At 42.3% G+C, this 17,261-nt stretch overlaps 1 protein-coding gene across 1 annotated transcript; it reads left to right on the forward strand.

The window, feature by feature from the left end:
• The first annotated feature begins 11,271 nt into the window (after positions 1–11,271).
• On the forward strand, positions 11,272–12,245 carry LOC110258181 (olfactory receptor 491-like). The gene has a single exon (XM_021081359.1). The coding sequence runs from the start codon at positions 11,280–11,282 to the stop codon at positions 12,210–12,212; it is 933 nt and encodes a 310-aa protein (XP_020937018.1). The 5' UTR covers positions 11,272–11,279; the 3' UTR covers positions 12,213–12,245.
• Positions 12,246–17,261: the final 5,016 nt, after the last annotated feature.

The raw sequence follows: 17,261 nt of genomic DNA on the forward strand, positions 1-17,261 counted from the left end.
GAACCCACAACTCATGTTTCCTAGCAGATCGTTAACCACTGGCCACGATGGGAACTCCCCCATTGGTTTTTTTATAGCATGTTGGTTATTTTCATGGTAGTCAGGCTGTTTTCTCATTTCTTTCCTGTGGTTGATTTCTATTCTGCCATTTGGTCAGAAGATACTTGAAATAATTTCATATCTAAATTTGATTGAGCGTTAGCTTTGTGCCCAGTATGTGATTATCTTGAGCATGTTCCAGGTGCGTTTAGCAGAATGTATATTCTGATGTTTTTGATGTAAATTCCTGAAATGTCGATAAGTCTAACTTTTCTATTGTTCCTTTAGGTCTCTTGTTGCTATGATTTTCTGTCTAAGGATCTGTCCATTGAATGATGTGAGTGTGGTGTTAAAGTCTCCTACTGTGATAGTTTCCATTCTGTTGCTCCTTTTATGTCTGTTTAATTATTAGGTAATGCGCTTCTCCTATATTAGGGCAATATACTTGTGATTGTAATGTCCTCTTCTTTGAATGGTCTTAACCATTAAACAGCATCCTTCTTGTCTTTCTTTTGGCCTTCGTTTTAGCTAGTTTTGTCTGATATGAGTAGTTGAATCCTGCTGTTCCTGTCTATGAACCATGCATGAAAATCTTTCCCATCCCCTCACTTTTCATCAATATTGTGCCTTTGCCCTAAGGTGAGTTTCGTAGACGCAGATGTAGGTTTTTGCTTTTTATCCAACCTGCACTCTGCGTCTTATTGGAGATTTCAGTCCACTGACATTAAGGTGATTATGATAGATATGTATTTATGCTTTTAGACTTGTTCCATCCATTCTATGTTTCATTTCTTCTTCTTATTTTTCTAGTTTGGGATGGTTTCCATTATTTTATGCTGAATACTTTTCAGTTTTGTGATTATTGTCGGTGTGATTTGTAGTTGCCTGTTTTTCCTTCCTATCTCTACTTGCTTTTGCCTGTTACTCATATAGGCTCAAACATTTTTTCTAAATCTTATTTCTACTTCCTTCCCCAGATTTTGTTTAAGTCCTTTTTTTTTTTTTTTTTGTTTTTTTTGTTTTTAAACTCTTCATGTTGAGATCTCTATCGCTGTATTGACTGACTGCTTCCTTAATGTTTCCTCCATTCCTAATTCTTTTTTTCTCTTTTTTTCTCTCTCTCTTTTTATTTTTAAACTCAGAGAAGAAGCATTCAGTATTTCTTTAGATGGGTTAGTATTGCTTGTCTAGTTTAGCTTTGTATGCTGCAGAAAGGAAAGAAATCTTCTTTCCCCTTTATTTTAATTGATATATGCTGACTAGGAGTATTCTAGGTTGCATGTTTCCTCTCCAGCACCTTAAAATATATCTTTGCACTCCTCTGGCCTGTAGGTTCTTACAAAAATCAGCTTGATCCCTATGGGGGTCCTATAATTCAGCCTTGCTTTTCTCTTGCTGCCTTTAGAATCCTCGTTTATCTTTAAATTCCCATTTTATTATAATATGTTTGTGTGGGCTTTGGGTTCACTGTTGGCCTCTGTGCTTCCTATCTTGATTCAGTATCTTTAGATTGGAGTTTTCATCATTAATTTCTTCAACATGTTTGTTATAGTTATTTTTGTCTTTCTAGGGCTTGCACCTGCGGCCCTAGGGAGTTTTCCCAGGCAGGGTTTAATCAGACCTAAGCCACCAGCCTAACCACGAGCCACAGCAATGCCCATTTATTAAGCCATATTATATCATACACCAAGAGCTACGGCAAGCCGGATCCTTAAACCAATGATCAGGCCAGGGTCGAACCGCACCTCACGGGTCTTATGTGGTTCTGTAACATGGACCACACGGAACTCCTCTTCCAATATACAGTTTCAATCCCCTTTCTTTCTTCACCTCTGAATCCTATTATGCATAGATTGCCTGCTTTATGTTATCCATAGTCGTTATTATTGCCCATTCATGTTTTTCATTTGGTTTTTCCTGTCTGCTTCATGGGATTTCTATTCTATGTCCATGTCACTAATTCATTCTCTCATTATGCTTTTCTTTCCTCGCTTAGTCATTTGAATCTTGCAAATGATCTCTAGTTTTCTTGGCTCCTCCTTATATTTTCTAGTTCCTTTCTAAAGGAATCTCTCTCCTTCCTTCAGTGTTTTCACTACCTCGCGTTTGACTACAATGTCTTCAGACTGCAGAGGCTTTTCATTGTTTGACTGCTTAGGTGAATTTTCCTGTTGCTTTAACTGGATGGTTTCTGAGCTTCGTCTTGCTTTTGTTTCTTTTCTGTTGGGCTTGGGGAAGGCCAAACTGTAGTGCTTCAAGGCTACAAGGTAATTTCGATGCAGAGGGAAACCCCTATTATTCATGGGGTACTATATTTCTGGAGTGGAAGTTTGAGGATAGTGCGTGTCTCTTCGGTTGTGAGCAGGTGTATCCCAGGTGCGCGTGTTGATTTTCAGGGAGAAGGAGGCAAGGGGAGGAGCCAGTATCAGTTCGGTGCATTGGCTTCATATCAGTAGTAAGGACTGCAGGAATGCAGCAAGTGTTCTGTTGCAGGTCCCTGAAAAGTGGGGAGCTCTGGTCAATTTCAAGGACAGCATTTGCGGTTAGGAAAGGCAAGTGATGCTAGTTCCAGGGAGGAGAGCCTGACAGCTTGGTTTGATTGCAATGCCTGTGAAGGTGATTTGAACCGGTGTGCCTGGTTCAGACCCCATTAGAGCAGCCCATGACTGTCTCTTGGTCAAGTATAGACTTGGGGGTTTGCGGCCCCCCACCTGTAGACTGCATCGTGAAGATCCGTGTTCACTTAGCCCACAGAGGAGGTGCCGTAAAGGCTGCTCCTAGTTGCAGGATTCTGGGAAGTGACAGAGATCAGGCTTGTACTGCCAAAGGTACTGCCTGAAACCTTTGGCAGTGGCAGTAGCAGGGAGGTGTGTTCCTGGGTGCTAGTGCACCTACAGGCGGTGTTTGGTCACAATGCCCTCCTCTGTGGTGCCCTTTAGGTGAAGGGGGCTGCAAGTGATTTTGGTTCCTGTATTTCCAATGGCAGTGGCCACACCCACCTCTGGAATCAAATACTTGCCGTGGTTTGCCACTGCAACCTGCAGACCACACAAGAAGCACCCTGTCCCACTTAAACCACATGGATGGTGCTGCACCAGTTGCTCCTAGTTGTAGGGTCTTGGGAAGGGACAGTCAAGTTTCTGGCCACCACCAGAGCATTTTGGCAGTGGCAGCTGCCAGGCGCTGTGTTCCCAGGGGAGTGAGAGAACAGCGTATGGTGCTTGGTTGCAGTGCCTCTTTTTTGCCAACCCTGAGGTGACTAGGGTTGCAGATGGAACCCACTCACAGGCCCCAGTGGTGGCAAGCCAAGCCACCCTCTGGCCTCTGAGATGACCGATGCAGTCTGTCCCTGCCACCTGTACATTGTGCAAGGGGCACCACTTGGCAATTAGCCCCTTATGCCCTTAGCCCACACAATAGGTGCCTGGCCACAATAGGTAGCCTGCACAAGAAGCACTAATCTCCCCTAAACGAGCAAGAGGCTTCTCACAGCCCCTAGCTCTGCTGAGCCACCCCACCTTGCCCTCTAAGCCCGGGGCAAGTGCACCTCTGGTGCTAGGACTTTCCTATAGTAGCCCACCTCGCCTCCTTTCCCGCCCCAACAATGGCGCCTTGCCCTCCTTTGGGTCCAGACCTTCTCATGGGGTCCCTCTGCCATGGTGTCCCCTCTTTAGCCTGTGGCACACTGCCCTTTAGCCCTGCATGCCGTCCCCAGTTCTCTCCCGGGACTGACTCCAGTGCCTGAGTCTCAGGGCCCAGCTCCCACCAGAGTGTCTCAGGCTGGTATCTGGGCCTGTGTTTCAGATGATCTGTGCGACTCTCACTCTGCTGTGCTGTTATGAGTCCAGCTGCCGTGCTTTTCTTGGTAGTTGAGGTCCCACTGACTGGGCTGATCTTTCGGCAGTTAGGTGGCTTCCCAGGGTGGGTTCCTTTTCTCCTACAGTCCCTATCAGGATGCTGGTCCTGTCCTGATTACTTCTCTCTCTTTTTTTTCCTTTTGTTCTACCCAGTTCTGTCAAGAGTTTCTTGCCCTCTTGTGGAGGTTCAAGTTCTTCTGCCAGCATCAGCTGATGTTCTGTGTGAGTCGTTTTACATGGGGATGTGGTTTTGTGATGTGTTTGTGGGGAAGGTGCGCATGACCTCTTACTCCTCTGTCATCTTGTTCCGCCTCCCCAGGAAGATTTCTTGATATGACAGTAAACACAGGAACCACAATATGATGACCTGGTTTTCATAAAAACAAAAGCATTAATAAGATCAAATGACATTGTGAGAAACAAATGACAGAACACAGATTTCATAATATTCAGAGAACAGTAAAGGGTTTGTGTCTAAAATCTATAACTTGCTTTCATAACTCAATGGTGAGAGAACAGCCAATTTTTTAATAGGTAGAAGTTTGATAGACACTTCACCAAAGAAAGAGGTATGAAGGGCAAATAAGCATTTGAAATGGATGCTGCACACAACCAGTCCCCGGGAAATGCAATACATAAAAGACATAATGCTACACACATAGTAGAATGGCTTAAAAAAATCCGACCAGTAGCAAGTGCTGACAAATAACCAACATAAACAGAACTTCATTACAATGCTGGTTAGAAATTTGGAATGGCCCAGCCATTTTGAAAAAGTCTTGCCATTTTTTTATACGCATATACTTACCGTAACAGCCAGCAATTAAAATCCGGATATTTATTCAGGAGGAAATGAAGCACACATCACACAAAGACTATATGGAGATATTTATAGAAGCATTATTCAGAATTGCCAAAACTAGAAAATTCTCAATGCCCTTCACTGAATTAAAAGTGAAGAAATGGTGGTACATTCGTGCAATGGCTGTTTGAGAGGATTTTGCCACAATCCAGAGTCTAACATTTCTTTCACAGTATCAGGGCATCATTCAAACGTGCGGACATAAAAAAGGGATATGCAATCCTTCTCATGATAAAGGGGGAAACAACCTCAAGGAAGGCTGAAAACAAAGTTTATGCTTCCATCTTAGGAAGCTTAAAAGGAACAACAAACAATTGGGAAAATATATAATAACAAAAGACACCAATGAAATAAATAGAAGACTGATAGAAAAAAAACATATCTGTAATTTCACTCACTGAAAAGATTAATAAGGAGTTCCCATTGTGGCACAGTGATAAGGAACCAAACAATATCCATGAGGATGAAGGATTGAACCTGCCTTGCTCAGTGGTTAAGGATCCTCTGATGCCGTGAGTTGTGGTGCAGGTCACAGACACAGCTCGAATCTTGCATTGCTGTGGCTGTGCCAAAAGGGAAGCAGCTGCAGTCCCGATTCAACCCCTAGCCCAGGAACTTCCTGTGCCATGGTGCAGCCCTGAAAAAAAGGAAAGCTTATGAAAATGGAAAAACCTGGAGTCTTCCTCAAGAAAAAGGCAAACATATTACTTATCCAAGAAGGACATGCAAAGAGGCTTAACTTCACGTTTGGCAAATATTAGGGTGATTAACATAGAGAGTATAACAATTGTGTCAATAAATTTAGTAAACAGTAATGGATTTTGTAAGGAAAACTGCCTTGTTGGGACAGAAACAGAAAACATTTCTGTTGTTCTTCAGACGAGGAGGACCGACACACAAGAATCTAGCACAAATTAGTAGAAAATGCTTCCCCCAAGCTTATGTCCATAATGACCCAATTTCTCACTGACGAGTGTGTCCTTACTGATAACAACACCCAGGGCTGGGGACTATCCCCACTTATTACTGGAGACGCCCAGTTAGTAAATTGCCATCATTTCTTAATGGCGTCCAACCCCAGACTACGTCCTTCTCCTCATCTCACTCAGAAGCAGCAACCAGTCCGGCACTGATTCCTGCACCCCTTCATTGTCCTCAGTATCTTCAGTGAGAATCCAGTCCTTCCCAGAGGCATCTGCCTTCTCTCCCCTGTTGAGAGATGCATGCTGGTTTTTGGCGAGCCCTCCCTCGCTGCACTGACCCAATAAACTTGATTGTGTAGGACTATAGGTTTGTTTCTGGTGGTCTATGGCTGACTAGCCTTTGAAACTGTAGCTTTACATATTTATGGTTTAGTGGTGGGAGATTAGGTCTCACTATCCTAAATGAGATTTGGATATGAATGTTATAGGGGTTCCATAAGTAGCTTGTGGATGAATGAAAGTTATTGGAGTTAAGAAGGTAGAGGAAATTTGAGGTTAGGCTGTCAGTTGATGTGTCCAAATGCTTAGAAGTTGTCTTTGCTGGGGACAAAGGTAGAGGTGAAGGGAAAATTTGAGGTGCAGGAGCTCAGGTCCTCAGGGGATGAGGAATAGCAGGGAGCTTCATGGGGTGGACAGGAGATGCCATAGCTTAGAACACCATGGTTTCAAAGAAGAAAGTATCTGGGGGGGGGTTAAGATGCAATAGAATAATTTGCAAAAGGTGGCAGGGCACCTCCCAACCCTGATGAGTGTGAATCATCAGAGTCAACACATCCAAGCCCTTTCTTCTAATCAATGTTTGAGACAGAGCAGTAACTTCACTTAGCTCTTCCAGATATTATATGCTATCCCAGTTAAGTCTTAGTCCTATACTGTGAGATAGGGGTTATAATCCCACTTTATAGAACATGAAATTCAGTCTCAAAGAGCTTAAATAGCTTTCTTGAGCTCATGCACATCAAGCTAACCTCAGGTCTCCTGGCTATAAAGCCACACTTAGTGATTTTCAAACCATTTAAGTTTTTATCCATTTTCCCCCAAGCCTCCAAGGATGATTGGTAATGAGATCTATTACAAAACTAGAATGGCTGGGAAATCAGTAACAGGACTGAAATAAAAAATGTAAATCTAATGTTTATGATTAGAGTCAACACATTTAAATTACTTTCTCAAATTGCTATGAAAGTGTAGAAATGGTTCCCTTCACTCCTCTCCTTAATGCATCGAGGACTGATAATAACAGTTTGCCAGCGAGCACCAGTCTGTGGGCTGCACGTTGAGGGACAGGAGACGGTGCTTTGTTTCTGCTGCCTGACTCGTATTACTCCATGGCTTTCTCCACCAGCTGATGTCCTCAGTTAAAGGGACTGTTTTGTCTACATAGACGAAATTAGAGCCTTTTGGTGGCCCTGACTGTGGCCCCCATCTCCCTCCAAATTTCTTTCTCAACTGTTTTTTTTTAATCCTATTCTCTGGAAAAGTGTTCATCAGGCTCCTTGGAATTTGTTCCAACTGGACCTTCTGTTTATGCCACTGAATGCGTCACATACTCTGCAAGTCATTTCTGGAGAGCTAACCCAGGGACCTTTATCTCAAGGGGCCAGGAAGAACAGCCCTAGAGATTTGTCAGTTCTATTAGAACCTTCATTTCCTTCCCACACACACACAAAGACACCCTCCTCATCCTTACAGAACGTTTGTAATCTGTTTCTAGATGGAGCAGAGCCTTCAACCATTTATGCTGTCAGGTATTTAGTGCAGAGCTACTATACAATTACATGGCAAACATCTGCTTTATAAAGTTCTCCTTAGAGGTCAGCATCAACACTTCTGCTCTGAGAGGTGAGTGCACTTGTCATGGGTTTGTCTAAATAATGTAAAACTGTGTTTGTAAATGCAAACTATTACATTTAGAATGCATATGAAATGAGGTCCTACTGTTCGGCCCAGGGAACTATATCCAATCTTTTGGAATAGAACATGATAGAAGAGAGTATGAGAATATACAGGTATATGTATGTATATATATGACTGGGTCACTATATGTACAGCAAACATTGACACAACACTGTAAATCTACTGTAATTTAAAAATAAATGAAATAACCAAAGTAAATGAGAACTTAAAAATTAAAGAAACTCTAACCAATTTTAGCTCTTGAGCCCTGTGGAAAGGTGGCCTCAGCAAGACTGGCGTTGCAGAATGGTCATTCTGGGCACCCAAACCAGGCTGCCCAAGAGTCCCTAGAATGCCGTCTGGACGGTCCCCAGCAGCCAAAGCAGTGCTCGGCTTGTGTAGCTGAAACAGTGGAAAGCGAATCCGGAAGAAACCACCTGACGTTCAGGTTGTTGGAGGCACGGAGCCATGGCCCCTTCATCCTGTGCAGTGAGGGGGAGCGTGGGGTGAGCATTAATCTCTGACTCAGGGGAGCCAGCATGAACCTCGTGCCAAAGTTAAGAGCTCTAGAAAGATCTCCAGGTAGCCAGGGGAGGGGAAGAAAGGGAAAAATCAGTTTCCTTTTATGCTTGGGGCTGTGAATGACATAGCCCCAAACAGAGAAAGGAGCATAGACTGTACTTCCTGACAGCCTTTGATTTTGTGAATATCTCTCGACATGGGTTGAAGGGAAAATTATGCTATGATCCTCATGAAAGTGAAATAATTGAAAATCCACCAACACTTTACTTTGACTTAAGGAAAAGTAACTTAATTCTGATGTAGAACAAACACCTCTGATGAGTACTTTGTAGATGTCATTTCTTTCAACCTCACTCCAAAGCTGCATCGTAGGGACAACTTTTCATGTTTTTACAAATGAAAAAATACTGAGTGAGACAGATTGAAATGTCAGATGCAAGAAAATGCTGGCCCCCGGGAGGCCCAGGATCTGTGTCTTCTGTCTTCAGCCTCCAGGATGCTGTGAGCACAGACTGAAGCCTGCAGTGAAGGCACGGTTGGCCCCACAGAACTCTGCTTGGGTCAGAGGGCAAAGAGCACACATGCTGCTCAGTGCTTGGCCCCATTCCTCAGACCAGAGCCTGTTCATAGACTGACTGGAGAATGGTGAGGAATCTGAAAGCTATGCCCCAGGTGGAATGGCCAAAGGATCTATGGGGGCTTACTTTTGGAAAAGGGAAGGCAGTAGGTGTGTGCTGGCTCTATTCAGATATTTCAGTGTTTTGATGTAGAAAGGAGAGGCTTTGGACCATTAAAGTCATGGGAGATCAAGTGATAAGACTAAAAACAGATATTTCATGAAAGAGCTACATCCATGGTAGTAGACTAGCCTATCACTAGAGTAATTTAATGCATTTAATGAAGACTGATCATAACATATTGTTCAATGAGCTGTAGGTTCTTAGCTATTCATTCATTATATGTCACAATTCATTCTATCAATGAACTAAGTGGTATGAGTAGAAACGCTAAATGCTTTCGTAAAATGAGACATTTTTATATTTTTAAGTTAGAAGGACATTTCGAAGCTATTTAATGCATATATTATCATTTGCATTAAATACTCCAGACTTTAAAGAATGCAAATAATGTTGTTGGCAGAAAATTTTCTTTCTATGAAGATCAGAACCAGTTGTACTGAATAGAAAATTTCAGTGTCATGTTAATGTGTTAAAAGAATAAACTTTCCAAAGAGCATATAGAGAGATACATTTAGGAAAGTATTTTGGGATATGTTTTGAAGTTCCATGAATATCATATCCAGCATTTCTTCTATGAGTATTACCTGAGAAATCAGGAAATATTTAATCAACATAACTAAGTGAAAATATAAATAGTAAATGTAATTTATAATATGATTACAAATATATAACACTATTTGCAACTGACATTAAAAGAAACCGAAATAGATTGTGAGGCATTGTTAACATTAAGGATTTGTGAGTGACTCTTTCTATAGTTAATTATGTAGAGAGAAGTAGAGAAAATGCATGCAAATAGGTTTTGTAAATCGGAAGAAATTACCTGAAGGGATTGATATTTAATTGGAGTTAGTGAAAAGAAAAGACGTGCATAAGTGAAAATTTCAGATTACTGAAAGAAATCTCTAAGTTTTTATTTTATAATACTTGAAAGAAACAATTTAAAAAGATTTTCATACTCTATTTTCTCATTCTGACAAATATCACTTTTTTTTCTAAATTTCACTGAATCTGTAGTATACCCTAAAATACTGCATTGGATTGCAATGATTTCTTTGTGTCTTCCCTTATAATTTATCATTAATTCTGCTTTCTCAGGATTGTTTCAAAACACAGGAAGTTTGCCTAAGTCACAACACAATGGCAAAACATAGAGAAGGTACTAATGAAAATGTCACCCTAGGGAGTTCCCATCGTGGCTCAACTAAATGAATCATATTAGCACCCAGGAGGACCCAGGTTCAATCCCTGGACTTGCTCAGCAGGCACCTGGATCTGGTATTGCTGTGGCTGTGGCATAGGCTGGAAGCTACAGCTCTGATTCGACACCTAGCCTGGGGACCTTCATATGTTGTGGGTGCAACCCTAAAAAGGCAAAAAAATTTTTTTTAATATAAAAAGAAGAAAATGTCACCCCAAACTCAACAGATCAGTGAATGTAGCTTAGCACAGGGGTTGCGTATTTTCATTATTGAAAATAGTAGAGATACATTTGTCTTAGAGCTCAGCACATATTTCTTTTGAATTGGCATTAAGAAAAGCAGCTAGTAACGGCAGTTTCTAGATCTTATTTTGTAGTGTAATCCACCTGATGCTTTATCAAACTGTCCATGCATTCATCCATCAAATGTTTTTTTGCAGTACATTTTATTCCCAACACTAGTTATGATACAGGAAGAAAATACACCATTGTTGAGGGAAATGTATATAAATTGAGGAGAGTGAAGAGCAAACATGCAAACAACAACAAAAAGCATAGCCAGGATAAACAGTGGTGATCTGGACATCTTCAAACATGATGTCAAGCCAAGGGAAAGTCATCTGATTACCCCTTGGAAGGCAGAGAAGACTTTAAGAGAAATGAATCTTAGGATGAACAGAAGTCCCCGGGGGGGGGGCTGATGGGGGGAGGTTGGAAGCCATTCAAGTTGAAGAAAAAGGCACAAAATCCAGAGAGAGTAGAGTGTGTGTGTGGTGGGAGGGGACTCTAAATAGCTCAGGAAGGTTGGATCAGTGCAGGCGTAGGATAGAAATATCCCAAGGAACAAGCAAAGAGTCACATGCAGAGGGGGGCATCAGAAAGTGTACACTGTGCTGTGCTCGAGAAGTTAGGGTGCATCCTGGAGGCAGGCAAAATGTGAAAGACTTAAAAGAATCCTTTTGGCATCACTTGTTCTTCGATACATAACAATTATCCTGTTATGGGAAGAAGAAAGAAACACAAACAAAAATCCCATAAAGCACTCTGTTTACAGGCAGTGCAGAAGAAGAACTTCCTGTGCATGGGTCTGCGGAATAAGCAAAGAAATCTGGGAAAGTGTAGAATGAAAGTATAAACAAACATTCCCATTTCCCTCAACAGGACTAGTTCCCAGGAGAGATGGAGGCTGGAAACCACAGCAGTGTGACAGAGTTCATCCTTTTGGGGCTCACAGAGGACCCTGTGCTTGGTGTCATCTGCTTTGTGATATTTCTAGGCATCTATGTTGTCACCTTAGTAGGCAATAGCAGCATCATTGCTTTGATAAGAAGCTGTGCCCATCTTCACACCCCCATGTACCTCTTTCTTGGCCATTTGGCTTTTGTGGATATTGGTTGTTCCACAGCAGTCACACCTGTGATGCTCATAGGATTCCTTAGACATGGACTGGCCATCACCACTGCTGGCTGTGAAGCCCAGTTCTGTTCTGCGGTCCTGTTTGGGACAACCGAGTGCTTCCTATTGGCCGCCATGGCCTATGACCGCTATGTGGCCATCAGCTTGCCCCTGCTCTACTCCACCCACATGTCCCCAAGAGTCTGTGTCCTCTTACTGGGGGCTTCCTATCTGGGTGGGTGTGTGAATGCTTGGACATTTGCTAGTTGCTTGTTGAGTCTGTCTTTCTGTGGACCAAATCAGATAGACCACTTTTTCTGTGATTTCTCCCCTTTGGTGAAACTTTCCTGCTCAGATGTCTCTGTTCTTGAAATTATCGCTTCCATCTCCTCTGGGTCCATCATTGTGGTCACAGTGATTGTCATAGTTCTCTCTTACATCCGCATCCTCATCACTGTCCTGAAGATGCCCTCCACTGAAGGAAGACACAAGGCCTTCTCCACCTGCACCTCCCACCTCACGGCTGTTACTCTCTACTATGGAAGTATCACCTTCATTTACGTGATGCCCAAGTCCAGCTATTCCACTGGCCAGAACAAGGTGGTGTCTGTGTTCTACACGGTGGTGGTCCCCATGCTGAACCCCCTCATCTACAGTCTCCGGAACAGAGATGTAAAGGAGGCCCTGAGGAAGACCACTCTCAGAGTATCTCAGTAGGACTCTTTCTTAGCATTTTGGGTGATCTATAAATTTTTTAAATACTGTATTAGTTTTAACCAAAACCTAGCAAATATTGCTTAATTGGGTTAACTTAAGTTTAGGTTAAAATCATGCTTCTTTCAACCCTCACCTTTATTTCCTTGTACACCAAATGGGAGACACCTTAAAATCAGGAATGATCATAGCAATAATTATCACTATTATTAGCACCTGTAGGTTCCAAGCACTTTATTTATTTTATAGAAGTATAGTTGATTTACAATGTTTCTTCAGTTTCTGTTGTACAGCAAAGGGACCCAATCACACACAGTTTTTCTGTGCTGTACAGAAGGACCCCATTGCCCATCTATTCCAAATGTTATGGTTTCCATGTACCAACCACAAACACCCCATCCATCCCACTCCCGCCTCCCCACCCCCTGGCAAGCACAAGTCTTCTCTACACATCCATGATCTGTCTCTGTTTCGTGGTAGGTTCATCTGTGCCATATTTTTAGATTCCACATAAAAGTGGTACCTTATGGTATTTGTCTTTCTGACGTCACTTAGTATCAGAATCATTAGGTACATCTATGTTGCTGCAAATGGCATTATTTGTCTTTTATGACTGAGTAGTATTCCATTGTATACATGTACCACTTCTTAATCCATTCCTCTGCCGATGGTCATTTATGTTGTGTCCCTATCTTGGCTATTGCGAATAGTGTTGCAATGAACATACCCGTGCACGTGTCTTTTTCGAGGAAAGTTTTGTCCAGATATATGCCCAAGAGTGGGATTGCTGAGTCATATGGTAGTTCTATGTTTAGTTGTCTGAGAATTCTCCACCCTGTTTTCCACAGTGTTATACCAATTTACACCCCCCCACGCACAGAGTGTAGGAGGGTCCCCTTTCCTCCACCCCTTCTCCATCATTTGTTACATGTTGGCCTGTTAATGATGGCCATTCTGACATGTGTGAGGTGGTGCTCTTGTAGTTCTGATTGGTATTTCTCTAATAATCAGTGATGTTGGGCATTTTTTCATGTTTTTGTTGGCCATCTTTATAACTTCTTTGGAGAAATGTCTATTCAGATCATTTGCCCATTTTTCAATTGGGTTGTTAGTTGTTTTTGCTCTTTCTATTATTTTAGAATTAAACCCTTGTCAGTTGCATCATTTGAAACTATTTACTCCCATTCTGTAGGTTGAATTTTTGGTTTTTAATGGTTTCCTTTGCTGTGCAAAAGCTTGTCAGTTAGATTAGGTCCCCTTGGTTTATTTTTGCTTTTATTTCTGTTGCCTCAGGAGACTGCCCTAAGGAAACATTTGGCCGGTTGATGTCAGAGAATGTTTTGCCTATATTCTCTTCCAGGAGTTTGGTGGTGTCTTGTCTTATGTTTAAGTCTTTAAGCCATTTGGAGTTTATTTTTGTGCATGGTGTGAGGTGAGGGTATGTACCAATTTCATTGATTTACATGCACCTGTCCAGTTTTCCCAGCACCACTAGCTAAAAAGACTGTCGTTTTCAGATTTTTGAAATTAAAACAAAATCAACAGACAGCTTTAAGGGTGCAACATGTTAAACACACCATAATATGCTAGCAATTAGAAAAAATAGAGGGGGTGGTGTAACTATATACCCTTATGCACAAGCATAAGGATAAGCCCTGCAAGTAGAGAAAAAACCCATTCAGGACTGAACAGAGGTCCTTGTTTGCTGGTAGGATCTCCCCTTGACTTCAGACTTGAGACAACCCAGAGAGTCTGTCTGTATACAGAAACCACTGACACAGGACAGATAGTAACTGGAAAGATGGCCAGTTCAGATTGTGGGGGCAAGTCTGAAGTGATCAGGGTTGGCTGGAGGCTGGAATACGGCTGCTCAAGTCCAGGAGCAGCAATCTAGAGAGAGAATGGTTAGTGCTTTCTTCTAAAACTGCTTGTTTCCAAACGAGTTCCTAAGAGGCTTTCCCCAAACAGGGTCTAGTCACTTATTTAAAAATTGAAATCAGGAGTTTAGGTTGTGGCTAGCAAGTTACAAACTCAAGCTGTACCCATGAGAATGCAGGTTCAATCCCTTGTCTCACTCAGTGCATCAAGGATCCAGCCTTGCTGTGAGCTGTGGTGTAGTTCACAGACATGGCTAGGATCCTGCATTGCTGTGGCTATGACCTAGGCCAGCAGCTGCAGCTCAGGTTCAACCCCTAGCCTGGGAATTTTCAAATGCCTTATGTGTTGCCCTTTAAAATAGCTAAAAAAAAGGAAAAAATTGAAATCAAATTCACAGTTACCAAAGGGGAGATGTGGAGCAGGAGGGAAAAATTAGGGGTTTGGGGTGGACATATACAGACACTACTATGTGTGAAATAAATATAGCCCAGGGCCACCTCTTCAATAGGAATCAAGATGTGTATATGAAGAACCAATTACTTTGCTCTATACCTGAAAGTAACATAGTTTCTTCGTCAACTACACTCCAAATGTATTAAAATTTTATTCTACAGTCACTTGCAAATGAAAACCGTTTTTTCCCTAAAATATTTTTAGTTCTCTGTTTCATTTGTAGTATCTATATTATTTTAGAAGTTTATTGTTGTTGAAATACTGACACACAGGATTGCATAAGCTGTAGATGTTCAAAGTGTTGATTTGCCACATTTACGTATTGCAGGACGTTTTCTACAGCAGCACAGCTACAACGTTTATCAGATCACATAATTACAGTTTATTTTTTGTGGTGAAACAACTAAGCTCTAGACACAGCAACTTTGAAGTTTATACTCTGGTATTATAGATAATGAGTGTAGTTTTGTGCATTAGCTGTCCAGGACTTAGGCATATCTGCTAGTTCCAAATTTGTACCTTTACAGAACACCTCTTCAATCACCCCTACCTCTCATCCTTTGTTTTTTTTAATGAGTGTAGCTTCTTTAGATTCCACAAATAAGTTCAAATGTACAGTCGTAGTCTTTCTCTGACTTACTTCACTTAACATAAAGCCTTCAAGTTGTAATCATGTTGTCACAAATGGCAGGGTTACCTTCTTTCTTGAGGCTGAACAATATTCCATTATGACAAATACATTTATCACAACTTCTTCATCCATTCATTTTCTGACTGCTACCTTGGCCGTTTTTATATCTTGGCTACTATAATAATATCACACCATTGCCATAAACATGGGAGTGCAGATATCTCTTCAGACTCCTGTTTTCACTTCCTTCAGATGGATACAACCAGAAGAGGAATTGATGGATCATATAGTAATTCTACTAGTGATATTTTTTATGGCCACACCCACAGCATATGGACGTTACTGGGCCAGGGGTTGCATCCGTGCTGTACCTGCGACCTGAGCTGCAACTGCAGCAATGCCAGATCCTTTAACCCAACATGACAGGCCAGGAATCCAACCTGCATTGGTCCCTGGAGTCGTCCCACAGCCAAGACTAAGAGCCAAGTCTGGCCTCAATTCCCGGATCACGCCATCCTAAGCTGGAGTCAAGTAGCTGTTGCTTTAAACACCAAGGATTAGAGCAGTGTGTGTGCAGTACAGAACACCACCTCCCAGTGTGACACCTGGGAGTGAGAGTTTTCTGTAGCAGAGGCCCAGATCCTGTGGCACTGGCTTTGAAAGAGAAGCAGAAGGAAACTCGGTGTGGGGTGGTGGGGCTTTTAGTGACGTCTGGAAGGCTCTTAGGGAGACGGTGTGGCCTTGAAGGATAGTGGGGAGAGTATCTCAGGGACTAAAGGCAAGAAGACACTTGCTAAGTCCTGGTAGGAAGTTGGTCGGTATTATCACCTGTGATAACATGAAAATATAAAGTGTACCTCGAACGTTCTTGCATTTGGCTGGGATGCTTTCCAAGAGGAGTATAAAAGCTTCCATCTAGGGCCTCATAGCTGCTTGTGCTAAAGCATGAGAAGAGATACATGAACCGTAGAAGGATTTGTTTGATTTTTGAGACATGGTTAGAAAAAGCATAAGGAAAGCAGGTCTTGCTGGGTTTGAAAATAGGGCTATTTCTCCTCCTTGATGCTTTCCAGGAAAAGAGTCTCAAGGGAAGAAATGGCTCCAGATGAAAGATACAATTGGTGTTGGAGCTGTAGTTTTCAAGACCTCAGGGCTGAAGACTCCACTGACCCTGTCAGCTACTCAGGAGTGACTCTTAATGGAACGTTGTCGTCACCTCCTGATGAAACCCTCCGTCCTGTAATATCATACCACCTGCCCCATTTTCTCGACTCTGACCTCAGCAGTGTATGAAAAATATTTTTCCTTTCGTTGCTTCTTAAATTTATGCCTTCCCATCTCCACTGCTGTTACCCCATTACACTCACCCAAGGCCTTTTAAGATCCTTGTCTTGAATTTGGATGCTTTACCCAGTTATTTCAGTATTTTCTCTGGGCTGGGAGTTCCTTTATTCCAGAAAACCTCTCCTCCCTTTTCCATTGCCATGGTGATGATGTAAACAAGATTTTCACCCAGGAAATACATACAGGACAGTCTTTGACGACATTTCTGGGGTTTTCTCTATGTCTCTAGTATCCTTACGAAATGAGATCATGGAACTAGGACTGGTGTTAACACACTAACTGCAATGATTACAATAAAGAGATAGACTTTTTAATTCCTCCACATAATGATGTCTAGCTTATGCCCAATGAGCCTGTTGTCAACATGTGCTTACATATGGTCAGACTTCCAGTCAGATCACGTCATTGAGGGGTCTGCCCCTGACTTCCGAGAGATGGGGACCAGGCTGGGTTTCCCCTCTCTTCCTTGCTGTGGAGGCTTCACAGTCTAGACCTACTTGGTGGTAGAGTTTGTTGAAAAGACTGACACAGAGGAGCAGCTTAGACTCGAGGACCCTGCCCCGCTCCTCCAGAGCAGTAACAGTCCTGAAGTCAGTGCACTGACTGTGGCCTTAGAGAGCAGATCAAGTGTGTGGACTCTCTCGAGAAACACAAGACCATTAAACCGAGGAGTCTGGAACATAAACTTTCTGGATTCAAACCCTGGTCCCACCACATCCTAGCTGCGTGACTTGGGACAGTCTACC

The sequence above is a fragment of the Sus scrofa genome, unplaced genomic scaffold, assembly GCF_000003025.6.
Source record: "Sus scrofa isolate TJ Tabasco breed Duroc unplaced genomic scaffold, Sscrofa11.1 Contig1499, whole genome shotgun sequence".
Lineage (NCBI taxonomy): Eukaryota > Metazoa > Chordata > Mammalia > Artiodactyla > Suidae > Sus > Sus scrofa.